The following is a 13,213-nucleotide window of genomic DNA, read 5'->3' on the forward strand; positions in this document are numbered from 1 at the left end:
GTAGCAAAGTTTCACTCTGCTGCTTGAGCTGACAAGAATAGCTTTAAGTTGAGGAATTTCATCATGAAACGATGTTCTTGCCAGCAGATATTTTGCACAGTCAATCGCATTTGTCTCAAGACTGTTTTCTACTTCAACTTCTGACTCTTTCATTGTTTCAAGCTTTTTGTGCCTTTTGGACTGCTATCCTGGGAATGCACTGTTTGACACCTGTAGAAGAGATCTTTACAAGGTGGCCAGAACGTGAACATTTCTCTTCTGTTGTCATTTACTACATAAAAGATGAAAGTTAAAAGATGCCTGTCCTTCAGGGCTCCTGTAGTCATTTGGAGCCCAGATGCCCCCACTCCTCCACATTGCCCCGTCGTGTTCATTAGCTTGGGCTTGAGGGAACTACTTAAATTTCCACCCTTTTGCTTGCAGCCAGCCCCTGGCAGCGTTCCATCGCCCGAGCAGCAGCAGATGCTCTGCAGCCAGCTCGAGAAGATCCACACGCTGTTCAGGCGCCAGCTGGGGATCCCGCTGTTAGGTAAGAGCCCCGGTGCACTCAGAGATGGCATGGATAAGCTGTGTTGTGACGATTTGGGGATTAGTTGTGAATATTCTCTCGGTAAAGCCACACAAACCGCAGCTGTGGTACTTGTGTATTCATTAATCGATGGCCTTTACCTGTCTTTAGGGCCTCTTGAGTGATGCACAGGTCCCTTTTGTTCAGAAATACCCTTACCCGTTGAAACCTGGTTTATCTGCCTCTTCAGTACGTGATTTGAGGCTATGTAAAGTACAAGTGATGAGCACAAAACATGACTGTTGCGAAGGAGCTGGGAATTCAGCTGTGAACCTTGGTTGGTAGGGAGCAGTACACGCTGACAGCTGGATTGTTTAGAATCCTGTGGTATCTAGCTCATACTTTAAACCCCCTGAGTCCCTTTTCTTGCTGCTTTACTTACAGGAGAAAGTTAAGTATGGTTCTTCAAATCTTGCTAGTTTGGTTTTCTAAATCCAGATTGGTAGCTTGGATATAACTTGCCCTAGGTTTGTGTGTACACTGTATAACATGAAGTGTCTGGACAGTTCAAGCACGCAGTAGTGTGACAGTTAAGATCAGAAGTGTAAATAAACATAGGAATATGTGTTGGGATCAAACATAGGTTGAAATCTGGTTATTTAGTTCAGTGAGTACGTTACTGATGGGGTTTCCTGTGTGTTCTAATAGATATGGAGGCTTCATATGCTGAATATGAGGAGTGGTCAGAAGATCCAATTCCAGAAACAATAATAAAGAATTACAAAAAAGCTCTGCAGCAATTGGAGAAGTGTAAACCGTATGAAGAGGCACTGGTAATGTTGTTACTTATACCTTCCTCTAAAACTAAGAGTTAAGTGCTTTGGGGTGATTATTTTATTACTTATAAAGCAGCTGAGTGACTTCTTCAGCTGTGAGCAGTGTGAGCCAAGAAGCCTCACAACTGGGTATACTGGAAACTATTGAATCTGTTGACTGTGTCAGGCCACCCTAGGGTGCACCTGAGCTCTCTCGCTGTTTCTTCCAGCATTGATGAGCGTGCTGGGCTAAGAGGAATAAAAAGCAGGGATCTGAATGGCTTTAGAACCAGGGTGGTATCCAGAGATATATGAAAATCAAAAGCTGTTGATGTTTGGAGGCAAGCTCTCGTGTGAAATTTTGCGTGAGACCTGCTCTGAGTAACAGTTGAACTGTTAGAATTGTGCTTTATTCACAAGGTTCTAATTTTTTTTATCCGTTTGTTTTGTAGCTGGGTGCTGAAACACCAAAACTAGCAGAATACCAAGCTTACATTGATTTTGAAATGAAAGGAGGTGATCCAGCCCGCATTCAGTTGATCTATGAGAGGGCTTTAGCTGAAAACTGCCTTGTGCCAGATCTTTGGGCACGCTACAATCAGTACTTGGTAAGGAAAAAAACCCAGATGTTTGCAGTTTTTTATTTTCCTGGGTTTCTTTTTAATCTTAGTGGCTGATAAGGTTTAAGAAGGTGGGTTTATGAAGAGATCAGTGTCACTTGCTACAGGAGGTGTATCTGGGCTGAGCTGCCCTGTTGTGTCTCTATCTTACCAGTTTGAGACTGCAGGTGTGGGTGGAACAGCACCTGCCTCCCTTGAGTAGGCTGTGTCCACACCGTCTTTCTTGTATCCTTTCCTCCCCTCTTCTAAACATACTAAGAGCAGTTGGGAGTTAAAAATGAAAGTATTGTTTTAAGGTGTTGGCTCTTTATAAGCTGGTATGATTTCGATGGGCTTTCTGGCTCATAAGAACTGAAATCTTTGTTATATGATTATTTCAGGACCGGCAGCTGAAAGTGAAAGAGTTGGTGTTGTCAGCTCATGACCGTGCTGTTAGGAACTGTCCCTGGACAGTTGGGCTGTGGATTCGATACCTTTTGGCGATGGAGAGGCACAGAGTTGATCACAGCGTTATTTCTGGTAAGGAAAGGCCGTCTCAGCAAGACTTCTTTACAGCACAGAACTGCCCTCTGCCCTCCGGCTAATGCGTGCCTGTAGGATGCTGCAGGATTTGTTTTCATCCTGCTGCTACAAGTAAAACTGAGGAAATGTGGAGTACGTGCTTCTAGGGCAAAGCTGCTTTTGTTGAGCAGCTTCAGTTCTGAGCGATCAATTTACTTCAGCACTGCATGAACTTGGTTAAACTGGCTTCTAAATTCATTTCCTCAACCAATTTAGTGTATGTGGGATTTCTTGGTTTTTCCTGTCTTCTTAGAAACATGAGGTGTATATACGTTGTGCTGTTCACTGTAGCTTGCTGGTTTTGTCTGTACCTGAGAAGTAACTGTGTTTGTACAGGTTTCTTCTTCATTTTCTTTCAGAAATGTTTGAAAAAGCTCTGAATGCGGGTTTTATCCAAGCAACAGACTATGTAGAGTTCTGGCAGGCGTATCTTGACTACCTGAGAAGAAGGGTGGACTTTACACAAGGTATATATTATTTATGTGTAAATAAATATTTAAACTAGTTTCTGTATACCTCTCTGACACAGTGGTGTTACGAACAGTTTCGTATCTTTCAGAAAACTGCTTTCTGAAAGCAATTGCCTGTTAGTGTGTATAAAATATATGACCTTAATTAGTTTAAAGCAGCTCCTCGCTGACAGACTAGATTGTGCTGCTGCAAAAATGCCCTGCCTTATATTTTCAGTACTTGATATATTGGGTTTTTTTTAATTGTCCATGTAGTGAGTTTTACTGAAGGAATAAACTTTGCCATCCCCCACTTCCCCTGTAAAATTGTGGATGTTAGGGAAGAGGATTAGTGGATGGGAGATTAAAATTAACTTATTTTTTTTAAGGCAATTCTTTCTTTTTTCTAAAGACTCAAGTAAAGAACTGGAAGAGCTGCGGTCTGCGTTTGCACGTGCTGTGGAGTATCTGAAGCAAGAAGTAGAAGAGCGTAAGTGCGCTCACCCAATATGTTGTTTCCTTTTGTTAGAAATAATTTTTATAAGGCTAGTTCTCCACACAGTGTTTAACTTGTCCTGAAGTGTTTCATACACTTTAAAAAAGCTGCAGATAAACATTTCATCGACAACCTAGAACTTGTTTAATAGATGCTCTTTCCAAGCGCCATTCACAAACAGTGCTTATTTTTGTCCCCAGGATTCAGTGAAAGCGGGGATCCGTCCTGCACCATCATGCAGAACTGGGCGAGAGTTGAGGTGATGTTTCTATCTGCTGTATTTCAGTTGCTTGACTAAAGGGAATTGATGGCTTTAACATTGCAACCACAGAATGTGACCCTCTTGTACTTAGTGTTTTGTCCGAGTAACTTCAGTGAGTAAATCTTTCTTCTTCCGCTCCTGTGTCTGGACTGGTCAAGCACATGGTGTAGCTTCAGGCTGCTCAGGAAAGGAACCGCATTTTCTTTGAGAGAGTTCAGGGCTGTTAGCATGTTTATACTGCTGAGACTGCAGTATGGTACAGAGATGTGTAACTGTTAGCAGGTTAGCCACAATGACTTGAAACTGAACACTGAAGTCTGTAAACTGCCTGGAATCCCACCTCATTTAGTGCTGCCTACACTAACTTGTTTCAAACGAGCACAGGTATCAATGTGCTGATGCACTCACTGCCTGTGAGTTGATGTTTGTTTTCCTTCCTTTGCCATAGGCTCATAGGAATCCCGATACGTCGTGTTACTTCTGTGCCATAACTTCTCTGGGCATAGTGCATGGGATGGCTTGCCAAAGTCTTGAGCCTTGTAATCCCGAACAACATGGGCCTGAATCTGAGTTAATAACTCCCACTTTCTGTTCAATTAGTGGAGGGAGAAAGTAGGGGCATCCAGGTGGGATTCAGCCCATGCTAAAGCAGCTTTAATGAATGAGCTGTACCTGTGTAACTCTGCAGTGAGATCAGGTGGATCCCACTTGGGTGTTGTAATCTATTTCCCCTCTTCCCCTGCTCCCTTTCCTAAGCACTTCTCTCACCAAGAACTGGGTTTGTTTTAAGTGCTCTGTTAAGTATGGTCACAAATAATGACAGAAGGAAAACTTCAGAAGTAACTATCTATTTTTTTTATAATGACCAAAATGAAATGTATGTGGCAGCCAGAAACCAAGATTGATGCAAGAGGTGGGCAGGGAGGTATTATTCACGAGTAGGATTGCATTAGGTGTTCATTTTGGTCGATCTGAGACGCAGGTGTATCTTCCTGGGTTTGTGTCCATGATCTGTGGTGTTTTCTTGTGTGGAGGAGGCAGGGGGGTAATGGTCTTGAACAAATAAAGCTGAACTATACTGAGTGCTTTGGGTGCTGTGTTTCAGGCCCGTTTATGTAACAACATGCAGAAGGCCAGAGAACTCTGGGACAACATCATGACTAAAGGGAACGCCAAATACGCTAACATGTGGCTGGAGTATTACAACCTGGAAAGGTAAGAGCTTGGCTGGTTGGAAAAGTGAAGTAACTTCTTAGTTTCCTCATCTGTGAGACAAGACTTAGCTGCTTAGCATGAGTATACTGTATGTGGGTTTATAATGTGGTTTTGAGGTTCTTCCAGCAGCTCTGCAGTATATTTCAGAAGTATCCCAGCAACAATGCACAGTGAGAAGGGGAAGGAGGGGAAATATTTGCGTAGAATGCAGTGAAGCGTCCTGTTGTAACCTGGCTGTGGGGGGTTGGCTCTTCACTGCTGTGGTTTTCTGCTGCAGGGCTCACGGGGACACGCAGCACTGCAGGAAGGCCTTGCATCGGGCTGTGCAGTGCACCAGTGATTATCCAGAGCATGTCTGCGAGGTGCTGCTCACGCTGGAGAGGATAGAAGGTAACTAACTATACATGGTCTTGTTTTACCTGGTACACTGATACAGGGTGAATTTTGAGTCGTCTTTTGTGTTCTGGTGAAAGCTTTTCATTTGACTACTGTGGTGAAAACAAGCAGCTCTTTTTATTTCTTTTCTGGCTTGACTTGGAGCCTGCTGCAATGGATTGAGATTTTTCCTTGTCTTTTCAGAGTGTTGTGTTATAAATGAGAGGTTTCTCCTGTGCTTGGTTTTTGTTTTCTCTGAAGGCCACTTGTTATACTTAAAACTTTCATGTGTAATGGTTAAGATTAAGTTGCATGAACTGAGAGACTCTTATTTTTCCAGAATTGTATTTTCAAATTACGGGAAAGCTAAATAAGGCTTTTTTTTTTCTTTTTTAATCCTTTAGGAACATTGGAAGACTGGGATGCAGCAGTTCAAAAAACAGAAAACAGATTAGCTCGAGTTAATGAACAAAGAGCAAAGGTCAGAACTTTGTCAGCTACCTCTGCAGTTTATAGGAAATACCTGTCCTAAGGTCATGCTTGTTTAAATGTCAGATTTCCAATGTTGGTTCCTGTAGATAATCCAGAATTGTTTTAAGGCTTAAGAATTACTGATTTTCATTTAAAACCATGATTAATGTCCTTTGATGCTTTTTATCTTTCGCCTTTTGACTCTTGAATGGATCTGGGAAAGCTGTAAGAGCAAACAACTGAGAAGTGCTTTAAATTATGATCCCATTAGTGCCGTGTTTAATGTAGCTTAGGAGAAAACCCTCCAAGTGTTCAGTACTCTAGAAAATGGTGTGTAAGAATGCTCTGCAATCTGCAGTGATTAGAAAAAAATAATCTTGTGTACTTGTAGGCTGCTGAGAAAGAAGCTGCTCTGGCAAAGCAGGAGGAGGAGAAGGCTGAACTACGGAAGCAGGCACGGGCAGAAAAGAAAGCTTCCAAAAAAGCTAAGAAAACCAGGGTTGGAGACAAGCGCAAAGCAGATGATGATGATGAGGGAGAGTGGGGACAAGAAGAAGAAGGTAAAAACCATGGAAACTTCAGACCTCTGGCAACAGGGTTATGGGTTATGGGCGTCCTCCCTTCAGTCAGAGGCAGGTGGGGAAGTGCTGTCACTGGTGTCTTCAGAGCTGCTGTCCCCTCGGGACCTCTTTCTCCTAGGAGGTCCTTAGTGTAATGAAATGAAAGCAAGACTGAATGGTTTTTGACCAACAGAAATGTGTTTATAGTAACTTCTAGAGGGTTTTTTAGGTTTTTTTTATTTCAGAGAAATACTGTGGGGGTTTGGGGTTTTTTTTTTTAGTGATTTTCCTGACTGATCAAATGTTGCTGAGATGTGTGTAAATGCAGTCTGTTGGAAGGTCATAACAGAAGACTTGAATAGATTGCTGCCCCTGGGAGTTTTGGGAGCTTTTAGATGTTTGTAGTTTTTACTTATACATAAATAAATAAAATGCCATTAGGCAGAGAAAGAAAGTGAATCAGTAGTTGTAACTGATGGAGGAGGGGGAAAAGGGGAAAAATATTCCTGTTGCTTTCATCTACATCTTTGCTGCCTTGGTCAAATAATCTCGTTATTAAAAACGTGAGAGGCTTTTTTGTCTCTCAGATGTGGCCTTGTATTTGTAGTTTCACATGCCATTTCCAAACCCTGTAGTGGTAATGGAGGACAGCTTGACTTCAGTGGTGGATGAAGTGATGTGGTTTTCTTTAGTAAGGATTTAAATTTCATTAATCAGCAGAGCAGCCCAGCAAGAGGCACAAGGGAGACGGCGATGGCGTCCTTCTGGAAGAAGACATGGAGGTGGAAACTGGGCTGTTTGGAAGAAGCGGACCTGAAAAGCCAGATCACCCAGCAGACCAAAAGGAAAAGGCATCTACCAGCCGAAAAGACATCCCCAAGGTTTTACATGACAGCAGTAAAGATCACGTCACCGTCTTTGTCAGCAACCTGTCCTACAACATGGCAGATCCCGAAGTGAAACTGAAAGAGCTCTTTGAGAGCTGCGGGGAGGTGGCAGAAATCCGGCCGGTGTTCAGCAACAAGGGGACTTTCCGAGGCTACTGCTACGTGGAATTTAAGGAAGAAAAATCTGCTCTCCAAGCTCTTGGCTTGGATCGCAAAGTTGTGGAGGGAAGACCGATGTTTGTTTCTCCGTGCATTGACAAGAACAAGAATCCACACTTTAAGGTAAACCCAGGAATCAGTTGAACAGTGGGACTGCACAGGAAAGCTGTCAGAATATGTTGCTTTTGGAGTGGTAATGCTGTGTCTTAGCAGCAGAGCTGTTTTCTGGGTGCTCTTTGCCATCAGCAGAATTGACATCAGATTTCTGCAGATCTTGAGTTACCTCATCTGGGCAGCTTGTTACTGGTGTGTGGTGCCCAGATCCTTGAGCACCTCAGTCTGTAATGTGCTTTTTTTTTGGGGTGAGTCACACAGCCGTGGGCACTTATTACACAACCCACTGGTTCTTGCTAATGGTCTGTACTGGAGATCAGTTGTATAATCAGTGCTGTTCTGCATTCTGGAGTTACTGTGCAGAAAATCTTAACGGTTCAGATAGTGGGAACTGAGCAAGAAGACATTATTGATGGCTGCTCTCATTGTAAGAGACACATAAGTGTTTAGAAGCACTTATTTGCAAGTCATCAGTGTATGCCTGTGTTTGTATGCTTATGTATCAAGATACTACTCAGACTTGAAGGTGTTTTTGCGTGACACAGATATGAAGTACTCTGATAAGCTTTTGGAGGTGTAATAGATTGAAATCCTTGGAGTCTCTGGCTTGGTATGTTAACAGCATCTTCATTTCTTCAGGTCTTCAGGTATAGCACTACACTGGAGAAACATAAATTGTTTATATCTGGGCTGCCGTTTTCCTGCACTAAGGAAGAGCTGGAAGACTTGTGTAAAGCACATGGGAATGTGAAAGACATTCGGCTGGTCACCAACCGAGCTGGGAAACCCAAGGTAGGCATCCTTAATGCACACTTAAATTTAAGAAATCCTTCAAAAAGCAGCTCTTCGTGAGGTTTGGATACGAAAAATAAGCTTTGTATTTTCAAAGTTACCAATCTGGCTTTGCATTAAAACTTGTGGAAGTGCTTGGATTTGTGCAGCCTTTGTGCCAACAAAGGAGGAGGAGAAGGAGAAGAGGAATTTTCTGAAATTGCCCAAGAAGGATGTGTGATGTAAATGGGATGGAAAGGAAGATGTTTACAGCACTTTCAGTTCAGTAAAAATAGGCATTAGTAAGTCTGCAAAGTGTGTTTGTTTCTAAAATAACTGACTAGTTAAGGTTCACCTGGTGTAACCAATTCCCCTCCTCCTTTTCTTCAGCTCCTGAGGCTGTTGTTGTAACACCTGCTGCAGTGACAGATTTGCCAGTCAGAAATGAGCCTGCTTTCTCTGACAAGGCTCATTATTTCCATCCTAAAATAAATGGGTCCTTGTTAAACAAGAGACTCAAAACCAGCTGCTGCTCTGCCAAAATTCTACCTGCTAACAAGCACCATCCTGGTGCTGGTGTTCCTTTCTTTAAAAAAAAAAAACAACATATTCTAGCTTTTGGTAGCACCTCAAGTACAGCTGCTGCTGCCTGCGTGCTCTCATGTGTACCCCAAGTCTTGCAGTCCACATTCTGAGCTTAGTTTGAGCTGGGATTCTGTCTCGGCCACAAATAAATGTACTTTGTTATATAAAACCCGCTGTGTTTCCTGTGAAACTGGATAATCCAAAAATGCCACTTAAGGGTTTGGATGTCATTTAGAAGAGTAACAGTAACGGAGGTGGGAGGTGATGTACTCGCTGGAGGAGCCTGCCGCAGCAGGTGCTGGAGGTGGCCTTTTGTCCGTGTGCTGTAAATAAAACCCCATCACTGAAGGCGCACCAGCAGCGGTGCGGTCTGCAGCTGTTCCTGCACCACCTCAACGCGGATTCATTTCCCGCAAAGAAAATGAATTTCTTCCCAGCTTTTGTCCCCAGTCCCTGTTCTCAGGCAGCAACCCCAGGCTCTTTAGGGACGGTGCCTGTCAGTTTTGTTAGAGCCGCTTAGGAGTTTTACTGCTCCTGAAACCAAGGTGGCTGCAATGGACTTAATTCCTTGGGTATGAGTTGCAGCTTAGTGAAGACTCACAGCAGAGTTTGTGTGGGTCTTCCTCTTCTAGCTCTGGGGATTGGTTGATCTTTGATTTATCTTTTCCTCCACTAGGAATCCAAATCTGTCCAGTACCAGCTTTACCCTGAACTTACGCATAATATACATCTAGAAGTGAAGGCTTGCCACTAGTGCAGTACATCATAATACTTACTTTACTGCATCTTGTTTTTCATCTTTTTAATACCTTTTCCACAGATTAAGGCATTGTGAATGAAAGCCAAGAAATGCAGGTTGTAGGTTTTTGTAGATAAGAATTTTATCTACACAGATACAGGTTGAAGAATACTGGGACTCTTAGCTGTGTTTAGGCCTGCTTTCCATACAGTTCTCTTACCAGTTGACCAAATTATTAGCGCAAGCTGCAGAGAAAGAAGCATTAAAATTAACGTAGATTACCTCTCTTCCTTATTCAGGGCCTGGCCTATGTGGAATATGAAAACGAAGCTCAGGCCTCGCAGGCTGTGCTGAAAATGGACGGCCTGGCAGTAAAGGAACACGTCATCAAGGTGGCCATCAGCAACCCCCCTCTCCGAAAACTGCCCGACAAGGCGGAGGCAGGCAGAGCCTCGCCGTTTGCGGTGCCACGACAGCTTTACGGAGCGTAAGTATTGGTGAGGGAGCCCTGCAGTGCTTAAAAAGGAAGTATTTGGTTTCATTATAGGCTGAAATGTAGGAATCTCATCTCGAATACGTTGAGATGAAACATCAGATTTGGGTTGCGGGATTGATGAGCGTTGGGCAGTTGTTTTCTGCCAGGGCTGCTTCAAAGGGCACCCACTGAAAGCTTTGCACCGCTTGTTACTGAAACAAATGACAGGTGTAACAGTTAAATGATTGTCCCTTGTGGTGAACAAAGTCCTTCTTGTTTCCCCAAGCTAAACTCGTGTGTTCAGAGAGCACTGGGATGTTTTTAAAACGCCATCTTTTGTCCTCCAGGCGAGGGAAGGGAAGGACGCAGCTTTCCATGATGCCTCGCGCGTTACAGCGCCAGAGCAATCCTGTGGCTAAGGCGGAGAACGGGATGGTCCAGAACTCACCAGCAACTTCATCCAAACCCCCCGAGGAGCCTAAAAAGATGTCCAATGCTGACTTTGCCAAGATGCTACTGAAAAAGTGAGCAAAAATACAAAAAAAAAGTCTGCAATCAGCAGGTCTGGTAAAATGTGAAATGCCTTTATGGAAGCCATGTTGTGTCCTTATGCTAGCGAGGGGAGAACGCCGGTCGCAATCATGTGTAAATACTGTTCTGGACTGCTGCATTCATCGAGATCAGTGTAGGGCGGTACAGATCCACTTTCTTTTTTTCCTCTGTTTCTAAGAGCAAAGAGTTACACTATGATCTGGTAAAATAGCGTTATACGATTCCTCATATTGAGGGTAACGAGGGGGGAAATATTTCCTGTCCAGGTTGGATGCCACATCAAGTTTGATGAATAGTTTACAAATATTTCTCTTTCATTAACGAACGAGATCCGATGTGAAAGCCGAACGCTAAACCTTGTCAAGCTCCACTGGTCGGTTCAGATGGCGATTGCGGTCGTTCTCTCTGACGACAAACCCATCTTCCACCCAAACACACACCCACGGGGACATCATCTCCTTCCATTGCGAGTTAAATGGCAGATGCTAGTGACTTCACCACAATGGCCTATTTTAGTATCGGGAGAGTTTCTATACATATGTGTGTATATGTATATACACAAATATACATAGATATGTATTCAATTAAGGTTCTGTTCCAGTTGACCCGTTTTTTATATTGTGTATTTGTAAAAGACATTGGAATTATTATTTTTAAGTGTCATGAGCTAATACTTAGATTGGTATTTTTTTTGTTTCCCATAAAAGCTGTACATGCTGTTGCTGAGGACCACGTTTTCTTGGTTGTTTTTTGCTAGTTAGCTCATACGTCTTTCGCAGGTGGTTTCTGTATGGTTTTGTACAAATGTGAAGTGCAAGCTGACGTTTCTTGGTTTATTAAACTCAAGTTCTCAAAGGTTTTCTATAAATACTGTTGCTTTTGTTTAAATGTGGGTGTTGGCAGCGGGGCAGTACTGGTGTACCTCGAGATACAGCGTAACTCGCGTACCTTTACCTAGCTCATTCCATCCTAGTACAAATAACCTGAAACCACTCCAGAAACCTCCTCAGACTTTAAAATAATCTGGTACATGATTTTTTTGGGTAGAAATTTTACTGCTTGTCGACTACAACTGCTGCTGACTCTGGAAGCCAACACGTCTGGGGGCTTCACTTGTAAGACACAAGCACTGCTGCAAATAAACACTATTTTCAGTGCTTGCACTCTGCTGGTTTGCCTTGCTTTTCCTTTAAAGTGATGAGTCTCCGCTGTAGCCTTGGAACCATGGAATTAACATCATTTCCTTTGGCTGCTGGGGTTCAGAGCCCTCTGTGATACCTGGCAGTGCAGTTGGGTGCAGCTGAGGGAGCCAGGCTGTGCACCGTGCACCTTGCTGCTTCACAAACTGAGCAGAAAAGTGTTTTCAGAACAGCCTATTTCAAACAGACTTTAATAGTAAAAATAGTTTATTAATCTGTTACTAAAATAACATTATTTCCCCCCCTCCCCAAGCTCTAAAGTGCAGATTTTTATACTCACTTTGCACTACAAAAATAAGCATGCTTTGTAAGGACAGGACAGCCTTCATTTATTGTTTGCCTCCCCTGTCAGCAGTGATGGGTACACAGGCGTGGAGTGGTGCTGTAGGGTGCAGGTCCCTCCCAGTCTCATCCTATAGCCTGCTGGGATAAACCGTGTAACAACCTTACAGGTTGAGTTAAGAGGGAAGAAACTTAACACTGGGGTCAGTCTCACACCTGGGTTTGATCTTAATAGCACTCTGAACTGGACTAGATTGAACTTTTCTGATGTTGGATCAAGCTGTGCCACAGCTGGCGGGCAGGGGAGAGACCTGCTCTTCTCTTTTAAAAGAAGTGGGTGCTTTTACCTTACAAGCACAGCAGCTCCCAGGCACTGCACTGAACTGTGGCTCCTCTGATTCTTGACACGTTCATCACAGTAATAACATCACTTCATCATTAATTGCATTAAGTTTTCTTGTGTACACTGAAGAAACTTCAGGTTTTGGCAAACTCACTATACAAATCCTTACCAAATTGTAACAGCTGGTAAAGGTTGTCTCATGGTTCTATCTAAAAACCTGTTCCACCCACAGCTTTGCAGAACCCTGCACTGAAATGTGCGAGGATTTTGCAGTTTCCCAGGGCAGGCGTCTCAGGCCGGGTGCTGGGCAAGTCCCTCTGTTGGTTCAGTGAAAGAAGTCGGAGCGTTTCTTCTCTTGTTCCAGTCACATCATCTGTAATCTTAGACTATAAATACTTTAATAAAAACTCACCCCAGGAAAGGCGACTGAAAGTAAACATGCAAAGTGCTACTGCAAACAGCAATGGGAGGGGAGGGAGAGAAGCCTTTGCAGCTCCTTGACAAGGTAAGATGATGCTGTTGACCATGGAGGTGAATGGTTGTGGCTGAATCTGCTTCCCAAAGCTTAACTTTAAGGAGAAATTAAATCCTGCTTCAGCTTGTGGAGCCTCTCTGCCACCTCTCCCACCCTCCTTCCAGTAGCACAAGCAAGTTACAGTGCAGAGTCAACATCAACAGTTCACATTGCAGCTTGGCATAATGTATATAAATAAATTATATTAATTTAATCAAATGTAAGACACTTTAAATAAATGAAATGCTGAAGAGTGACCTC

At 43.3% G+C, this 13,213-nt stretch overlaps 1 protein-coding gene across 1 annotated transcript; it reads left to right on the forward strand.

Annotated features, from left to right (window-relative positions):
• Nucleotides 1–423: 423 nt before the first annotated feature.
• On the forward strand, nt 424–10,836 carry SART3 (squamous cell carcinoma antigen recognized by T cells 3; the record flags this gene model as incomplete). The annotated part of the gene is made up of 15 exons (XM_010182230.1): nt 424–529; nt 1,217–1,341; nt 1,776–1,931; nt 2,324–2,462; nt 2,864–2,971; nt 3,366–3,443; nt 3,650–3,708; nt 4,817–4,926; nt 5,204–5,316; nt 5,706–5,782; nt 6,164–6,332; nt 7,050–7,501; nt 8,132–8,284; nt 9,887–10,074; nt 10,410–10,836. Coding segments are annotated over 15 exons (2,214 nt in total), but the record flags the coding sequence as incomplete, so codon positions are not given.
• Nucleotides 10,837–13,213: the final 2,377 nt, after the last annotated feature.

Source organism: Mesitornis unicolor, unplaced genomic scaffold (assembly GCF_000695765.1).
Source record: "Mesitornis unicolor isolate BGI_N332 unplaced genomic scaffold, ASM69576v1 scaffold3084, whole genome shotgun sequence".
NCBI classification, from domain to species: Eukaryota; Metazoa; Chordata; class Aves; order Mesitornithiformes; family Mesitornithidae; genus Mesitornis; species Mesitornis unicolor.